Genomic DNA, 9,045 nt, shown 5'->3' on the forward strand with positions numbered 1-9,045 from the left:
GCTCCGCGGCATATGGGATCCTCCCAGACCGGGGCACGAACCCGTATCCCCTGCATCGGCAGGCGGACTCTCAACCACTGCGCCACCAGGGAGGCCCGATCATATGGTTTTTATTCTTCAATTTGTTAATATGGTGTATCACATTGATTGATTTGCATATATTGAAGAATCCTTGCATCCCTATGATAAATCCCACTTGATCATGGTGTGTGATCCTTTTAATGTGTTGTTGGATTCTGTTTGCTAGTATTTTATAGAGGATTTTTTCATCTATATTCATCAGTGATATTGGTCTGCAGCTTTCTTTTTTTGTAGTATCTTTGTCTCATTTTGGTATCAGGGGGTTGGTGGCCTTGTAGAATGAGTTTGGGAGTGTTCCTTCCTCTGCAATTTTTTGGAAGAATTTGAGAAGAATGGGTGTTAGCTCTTCTCTAAATGTTTGATAGAATTCACTTGTGAAGTCATCTGGTCCTGGACTTTTGTTTGTTGGAAGATTTTTAATCACAGTTTCAATTTCACTACTTGTGATTGGTCTGTTCCTATTTTCTCCTTCTTCCTGGTTCAGTCTTGGAAGGTTATACCTTTCTAAGAAGTTGTCCATTTCTTCCAGGTTGTCCATTTTATCGGCATAGAGTTGCTTGTAATAGTCTCTTCGGATGCTTTGTATTTCTGTTGTGTCTGTTGTAACTTCTCCTTTTTCATTTCTAATTTTATTGATTTGAGTCCTCTCCCTCTTTTTCTTTTTCTTTTTTTTTTTTTTTTTTGGTGGTACACGGGCCTCTCACTGTTGTGGCCTCTCCCGTTGTGGAGCACAGGCTCCGGACGCACAGGCTCAGCAGCCATGGCTCACGGGCCCAACTGCTCCGTGGCATGTGGGATCTTCCCGGACCGGGACACGAACCCACGTCCCCTGCATCGGCAGGCGGACTCTCAACCACTGCGCCACCAGGGAAGCCCATCCCTCTTTTTCTTGATGAGTCTGGCTAATGGTTTATCAATTTTGTTTTATCTTCTCAAAGAACCTGCTTTTAGTTTTATTGATCTTTGCTATTGTTTTCTTTGTTTCTATTTATTTCTGCTCTGATCTTATGATTTCTTTCCTTCTGCTAACTTTGGGTTTTGTTTGTTCTTTCTCTAGTTCTTCAGGTGTAAGGTTAGATTGTTTATTTGCAGTTTTTCTTGTTTCTTGAGGTAGACTTGTATAGCTATAAACTTCCCTCTTAGAGCTGCTTTTGCTGCATCCCATAGGTTTTGGATCATCATGTTTTCATTGTCATTTGTCTGTATTTTTTGATTTCTTCAGTGATCTCTTGGTTATTTAGTAACGTATTGTTTAGCCTCCATGTGTTTGTGTTTTTTACGTCTTTTTCCTTGTAATTCATTTCTAATCTCATAGCGTTGTGGTCAGAAAAGACGCTTGATATGATTTCAGTTTTCTTAAATTTACTGAGGCTTGATTTGTGACCCAAGATGTGATCTATCCTGGAGAATGTTCCATGTGCACTTGAGAAGAAAGTGTAATCTGTTTTGGGATGGGATGTCCTATAAATATCAATTAAATCTGTCTGGTCTATTGTGTCATTTGTAGCTTGTGTTTCCTTATTAATTTTCATTTTGGATGATCTGTCCATTGGTGTAAGTGAGGTGTTAAAGTCCCCCACTATTATTGTGTTACTGTCGATTTCCTCTCTTATAGCTGTTAGCAGTTGCCTTATGTATCGAGGTGCTCCTATGTTGGGTGCATATATATTTATAATTGTTATATCTTCTTCTTGGATTGATCCCTTGATCATTATGTAGTGTCCTTTCTTGTCTCTTGTAACATTCTTTATTTTAAAGTCTATTTTATCTGATATGAGTATTGCTACTCCAGCTTTCTTTTGATTTCCATTTGCATGGAATATCTTTTTCCATCCCCTCACTTTCAGTCTGAATGTGTCCCTAGGTCTGAAGTGGGTCTCTTGTAGACAGCATATATATGGGTCTTGTTTTTGTATCCATTCAGCAAGCCTGTGTCTTTTGGTTGGAGCATTTAATCCATTCACGTTTAAGGTAGTTATCGATATGTATGTTCCTATTACCATTTTCTTAATTGTTTTGGGGTTTTTCTTTTTGTAGGTCCTTTTCTTCTCTTGTTTTTCCCACTTAGAGAAGTTCCTTTAGCATTTGTTGTAGAGCTGGTTTGGTGGTGCTGAATTCTCTTAGCTTTTGCTTGTCTGTAAAGCTTTTGATGGCTCCATCGAATCTGAATGAGATCCTTGCTGGGTAGAGTAATCTTGGTTGTAGGTTCTTCCCTTTCATCACTTTAAGTATATCATGACACTCCCTTCTGGCTTGTAGAGTTTTTGCTGAGAAATCAGATGTTAACCTTATGGGAGTTCCCTTGTATGTTATTTGTCGTTTTTCCCTTGCTGCTTTCAATAATTTTTCTTTGTCTTTAATTTTTGCCAATTTGATTACTGTGTGTCTCAGTGTGTTTCTCCTTGGGTTTATCCTGTATGGGACTCTCTGTGTTTCCTGCACTTGGGCGGCTATTTCCTTTCCCATGTTAGGGAAGTTTTCGACTATAATCTCTTCAAATATTTTCTCAGGTCCTTTCTCTCTCTCTTCTCCTTCTGGGACCCCTGTAATGCGAATATTGTTGGGTTTAATGTTGTCCCAGAGGTCTCTTAGGCTGTCTTCATTTCTTTTCATTTTTTTTTCTTTATTCTGTTCCTCAGCAGTGAATTCCACCATTCTGTCTTCCAGGTCACTTATCCGTTCTTCTGCCTCAGTTATTCTATTATTGATTCCTTCTAGTGTAGTTTTCATTTCAGTTATTGTATTGTTTATCTCTGTTTGTTTGTTCTTTAATTCTTCTAGGTCTTTGTTAAACATTTCTTGCATCTTCTCGATCTTTGCCTCCATTCTTTTTCCGAGGTCCTGGCTCATCTTCACTATCATTATTCTGAATTATTTCTCGGGAAGGTTGCCTATCTCCACTTCATTTAGTTGTTTTTCTGGCGTCTTATCTTGTTCCTTCATCTCATACATAGCCCTCTGCCTTTTCATATTGTCTATCTTTCTGTGAATGTGTTTTTTGTTCCACAGGCTGCAGGATTGTAGTTCTTCTTGCTTCTGCTGTCTGACCTCTGGTGGATGAGACTATCTAAGAGGCTTGTGCAAGTTTCCTGATGGGAGGGACTGGTGGTGGGTAGAGCTGGCTGTTGCTCTGGTGGGCTGAGCTCAATTAAACTTTAATCCCCTTGTCTGTTGATGTGTGGGGCTGTGTTCCCTCCCTGTTGTTTGTTTGGCTTGAGGCGACCCAACACTGGAGCCTACCCGAGTGGGGCTAATGGCAGACTCTGGGAGGGTTTCACGCCAAGGAGTACTTCCCAGAACTTCTGCTGCCAGTGTCCTTGTCCTCACAGTGAGACACAGTCACCCCCCACCTCTGCAGGAGACCCTCCAACACTAGCAGGTAGGTCTGGTTCAGTCTCCTATGGGGTCACTGCTCCTTCCCCTGGGTCCTGATGCACACATTGCTTTGTGTGTGCTCTCCAAGAGTGGAGTCTCTGTTTCCCCAGTCCTGTCAAAGTCCTGCAATCAAATCCTGCTAGCCTTCAAAGTCTGATTCTCTAGGAATTCCTCCTCCCGTTGCTGGACCCCAGGTTGGGAAGCCTGATGTGGGTCTCAGAACCTTCACTCCAGTGGGTGGACTTCTGTGGTATAAGTGTTCTCCAGTTTGTGGGTCACCCACCCAGCAGTTATGGGATTTGATTTTATTGTGATTGCGCCCCTGCTACCGTCTCATTGTGCCTTCTCCTTTGTCTTTGGATGTGGGTATCTTTTCTGGTGAGTTCCAGTGTCTTCCTGTCGGTGATCGTTCAGCAGTTAGTTGTGATTCTGTTGCTCTCACAAGAGGGAGTGAGAGCACGTCCTTCTACTCTGCCGTCTTGAGCCAATCACATACAGAGATTTTCTTAAATGCCTTGAATCAATAAGTTTTCAGCCTTTTCTGCAGGCCCCTGTGTGTGTGTCTGTGTGTGTGTGGGCGGGCAGGGCGGGTAGCTCACAACTCTGCCATAGCCTTCACCACCTGCTTGTGCAGAATCTCGCTGTCAACCAGAAGTGAGAGCGTGGACCTTCTGAGGTTTCTCATGAGCACGAGGCTGGCCTTCAGGGTTCCCAGGAATGTGGTGGAGCTTTTCAAAGCCCCCACATCGTCTCACTCCCCAGCTTGTCCCTGGTCTGGCCGCCCTCTTGTGTGCTCTGAGTTCAAACAGACAAGCCCAGTAAATGGGGTTTTTTTTCCAGAAGCTGCTGACAGGTCACCAGTGACCATCCTCTGGGGATCAGGCCTTTCTGGGGTCACCACACTGATTCTGCCCACTCCAGTGGCTGTTAGCCTGCTTGTTTTTACAGCTGCCGAGGATGCAAGGCTGTTCGTTTTCAGGGCCACTGTGGAGCTGGGGAGGAAGGGATGGGAATAGGACAATTAAACTGCCACAAAGCTCACTGTTCTCACTAAGATTCAGCCTTCTTTTTCTTGAATAAAAGTTGCTCAGATTGTTGCAAACCTTTAATTTCCAGAGTTCTGGAAAAGTTTGTTTTGATGGTTTTTGCCAGTGTTCTTATTGCATTTATGGAGCAGTAGATTTTGGAAGTCCTCATTCTGCTATCTCAGAAGGGCTTCTTTCCATTTTGCTGATGAAATGAACAGAAACAATGCGTGATTGGAGGTCTGCATGGTTCTTGGTTGCTCACGGCCTGCGTACTAGTGGTTATTCAGAGCACGTGGGTGTGACTTAGCCCAGAAGAGACCTGTGTACCCTTACCAGTTGGTCTAACAGGAGCCAAATTAACTCAACGAACTCTTTTTGGAGACCATCTCTAAATATGTGATGTTTGAAGCAGTGTTGTGAGTCTTCTAGTGCAGAATTCAGTTTAAAGTGTTCTGTAACATCTAATCTCATTTTAGGACTAGCTCCTTCAGTTTATAAAACTTTTGTCTTTAATATTCTTGGTTACAAAGTATCCAACTATTCTTTTGATCTTTTGTTCATCGGCCTGGTATATTCTATAGTTGGTGAGTTATAGTACTCAGCTAATTACCTAAATTCTTGGTGAAACAGATCATTACACATCATGCAGCTGAGGCTTTTATTCACAGAGCTCCATTGTTGCTTTGGGCATAAGACATGGAACCTTGGAGGGAAATTGGCCAATTTTGTGCATCCTCATGATTAGTCAAATGACACTGCATATGTATTTGTCAGCAAAGTTCACTCAAGTGGCGCTAAGCAAGAAAGAAATTACAGTATGAGAGTTTTCTTTTTGAAGGAAAAAAATAAGTGAATTAGATGGGAGAGTCATGGAGTGATGTGTCATTCCAGGTCCTTCGAGACATCCTCAAGGAAGTTCAGAGCAACATGGTGCCACGCAGCATGCTTAAGGAGTGGGCTCTGCACACCTTCCCCAACGCCACCGACTACTGGACCTTCCGCAAGATGTTCACCATCCAGCTCGCGCTCATTGGCTTTGCGGAGTTCGTCCTGCATCTCAATAGGCTCAACCCCGAGATGCTGCAGATCGCTCAGGTAACCTGATGTGAGCAGCCAGCCCTCCTGTAGCATCTGCGTCCTACTGTTTAAGTTTCTAAATAAAGCATCTCCTTCTGAACTTTAGGACACCGGCAAACTGAACGTGGCCTACTTTCGATTTGACATAAACGATGCAACCGGAGACTTAGATGCCAACCGTCCTGTCCCTTTTCGCCTCACACCCAACATTTCTGAGTTTCTGACCACCATCGGTGTCTCTGGCCCATTGACCGCATCCATGATCGCTGTCGCCCGGTGCTTCGCCCAGCCCAACTTCAAGGTAGGTAAGGGGTCGTCTTGTGAGGAGCACAGACTGGATAACTCTGCACGTGGTGGGCTCACAGGAGCCCCTGATCTGCAGACAAGGCAGGAGGAGGGAAGAGCTGTTGCTGCTGTGCATTCACAGTGCGTTCACTGGGGAAAAGGGGTTTAAAACGTTCTCTGTCCATGAGTGTTTAGGATGCTGAACCCAGTTTACAAAGAGCAATCTAGAAGCCTCTCTTGGATAATTTCCCCAGCTACTACCTCTGTGTGTCGGTTTTGTTTACTCCATTTTATAGCTACCTTCAGTTTCTCATTTTGCAAACCTTTCTGCTTAAGAGGGCAGGTGTGTCCTTGTTGGATGGCTCCTGTCTTACTGGGGCTACGGTGACAGGCCCTAAACAGACATGACACGTGAGGCAGAACCCCCCCCCCGTGAGAGGCCACGTGGCAGATGCCCTTGGCCATGCCAGGGCTGTGACACTCTGCACCCGGCGCTGTGCTCGGGGAGGACAGACAGGGATTCAAATGCAGCTCATTCTCACCCTGATCCTGTCTCTCCACAGTTGGGGATGGAACACAATTTACTTTATTTTTTCTTTTAATTTCTGAGACCAGCTGTACTACTATTTGTTTGTTTGTTGTTTTCCCAGATAAGCAGTTTTTGTCTAGAGAAGGCTTCCGACACCAGTTGCTTTCGCAAAACACTTACATAGAACACGTTGTACATTACGGAATAATCTCTTAACTGTCAACCAGAACTTTGTGCTCTTTTTAATCTTCGGTTGCACATGCCCATCAATGTGGGCTGCTGTGGGATATAGTGATGAGCTGTTATGAATATGAGTGAGAACAAAGAGCCCTACGGTTCCTTCTAGAGAAAGGAGTCTGCTCTAATGCAGGGAACAGCAGTGCACTTTATCCACTTTGGCTTAAGGCTTGAAATATGAAGTTCTCAGAACAATTGTTTCTATGCAATCAGGGTAATCCTTAGAGTGGCATTTAATTGAAAACTTCAGAAAGAGTGAAGAAGGCCCTCCATATATTAAAGACCTGTTACGACTGGGAAAAACACCGGGAGTTACTCTGCACAGTCTGAGCTGGTGTAGACAGGAGGGAACTGGGCCTTCTCCAAACTCTGGGCCCAAATGTAGTGACTGCCTTTACGTTAGGCTAATATAGAGACCATGCTGTGTGGGAATCTCCTTTAAAAACACATTCTGTTGGGGCCAAGTAACACAGAATAAAACCCTCAGCATGTCAGTCGAAGTTGCCGTGAAGCAGCCCTGGGGCCTCACGAAGCTCCCGCGTCCTTTGATGGTGGCGATGGGCTGCGGTCCCATGTTGTGGCTCAGGAGGACCTGCGCACGGTGTGTTTGTCGTGGGCACGCCGTCCTGTCAGTGACGTCAGTGCCACCGCTGGCCTCCGGGTCCCCGGCCCTTCTCCTCCAGTCCCCTCTCCCGGGTGCTTCTCACCTTCCTGCTGCGGCCGCCACCTCCCTCCCTGTGGACCCAGTTCCCACAGTGCCCTGACCCCAGGGGGAGCGGCAGCCACGGGCCCCTCCCTCCCTCCCCCTCCCTCTTTCCTCAGCTTAGAATCCACGGGGTGTCATCATGCGTGTCTGGCTGCAGTGACCCCACCAGCGTGCCTGTGGTGCCTGGCCCCGGGTGCTGAGGCTGATGGCCCGTCGGCCGCCATGGCTGAGCCCCCTCACTCACTGGGGAGCCGCCCTCGGGGCTGTTGTAGGTTAAGTGTGGACCGTCCTGTTCTCTCCCCTCCCAGGTGGACGGCATCCTGAAAACCGTGCTTCGGGACGAGATCATCGCTTGGCACAAAAAGACGCAGGAGGACACGTCATCTCCTCTGTCAGCCGCCGGGCAGCCCGAGAACATGGACAGCCAGCAGCTGGTCTCCCTCGTCCAGAAGGCCGTCACGGCCATCATGACCCGCCTGCACAACCTTGCGCAGTTCGAGGGCGGGGAGAGCAAAGTGAACACCCTGGTGGCCGCCGCCAACAGCCTGGACAACCTGTGCCGCATGGATCCCGCCTGGCACCCCTGGCTGTGAGCTCGGCCGCGGTTGGCCGGGAGGGCGGTTGTTCCCCTCATAGTTGGAGGGGGATGAGCGTCAGGAAGGTGAGGCCATTCGAGGTGGGAGCTGGACTTACCCACAGCTTTTAAAGTAACCTTTAAAGAAGCCAGGATTCCCTGGTGGGGGATTTATGAATTCTTTTTTATTGAGTTCCTCCCTCCGTGTGAATGTACAGATTGAACTGTAGAAAACGCTTCTGTGTCGTCATTTTTAACTTTCAGAAGTTATACCTCCCAGGAGCTTCGTGCTTTTGTACAGAACTTTGTAACAAGTGTACAGAAGACCCACTTCGTTAGAGAACAGGAAATTATGAACAAACTGTGTTGGATTTTCTCTGAGCACAAACTTCTACACTGTACGTAACCAGCCTCGGGAGCCTCACTGAGCAGCTGACTGGATGGATGAGGCCCGGGGCCCCAAGGGCCGCCCACTCCCCCTGCGTTCGGAGTCGGATTCCTCTGGGGAAACAGAACTGGAGAGCTGGCGGTGAACCTTACTTTACAGGCTGGCTCTTTGGATGTCTTCTAGACATTTGCTGTCACTGTACTTGGAAAAAAGGAACACTTTTTCCTTCTTAATTTAGAAAGAAGCAACGAAGGTTTGTTCGTTAACTCCAGTCTGTTCACATTTTTATAAATATGAGCCTTGAGAATGTTCTATCTGAATTTGTACAGTGTGATTTTTTTAGAATAAATATTTTATAAAAGGATGAGTTGTTTCTGTGAGGTGTTCCCTCTGCCCCTCAGGGCCCCAGGCCAGCGCGGCCTATGCCCCATTGTGGTTCCACGGTGACGGTCACATGCGTCCAGGCAGGGTCTCGGCTGGGACTTGGGTCTGAACCACTCGGCATGTGCTGTGATGCTGACCAGAAGTGCTGGTCCTGACTGATGGCGTCAGAGATGCCCAGGGATCTGGTCCCTTCAGCTGTGTTCACGTGTTGCAGGGCTGCTGCTGTGTAACCTGTGTGTGAAGGGGAGACGCCCAGAGGCCTCATCCCGGACCTGCGTCCCCGACGGGGCTGTTCCTGGTGCCTGGAGCCCCACCCCTCGCCTCAGCTCCACCGGCTCGTTGGCCTTCAGGCCCTCCATCGGCACCTCAGGTACGGAGTGA

The 9,045-nt window shown here is 46.9% G+C and overlaps 1 protein-coding gene across 13 annotated transcripts in view; it reads left to right on the top strand.

Moving 5' to 3' along the window:
- TRRAP (transformation/transcription domain associated protein) overlaps positions 1-8,644 on the top strand; it is a 112,096-nt gene extending 103,452 nt beyond the window's left edge. For all 13 annotated transcript variants that reach the window (XM_060079278.1, XM_060079288.1, XM_060079287.1 and 10 more), the window contains 3 exons: positions 5,376-5,579; positions 5,668-5,862; positions 7,627-8,644. In XM_060079278.1, the coding sequence (XP_059935261.1) occupies positions 5,376-5,579; positions 5,668-5,862; positions 7,627-7,911 (684 nt within the window). In that variant the 3' untranslated portion in view covers positions 7,912-8,644. The remainder of the gene's footprint in view (positions 1-5,375; positions 5,580-5,667; positions 5,863-7,626) is intronic.
- The last annotated feature ends 401 nt before the right edge of the window (positions 8,645-9,045 follow it).

Source organism: Mesoplodon densirostris, chromosome 16 (assembly GCF_025265405.1).
Source record: "Mesoplodon densirostris isolate mMesDen1 chromosome 16, mMesDen1 primary haplotype, whole genome shotgun sequence".
NCBI lineage: Eukaryota > Metazoa > Chordata > Mammalia > Artiodactyla > Ziphiidae > Mesoplodon > Mesoplodon densirostris.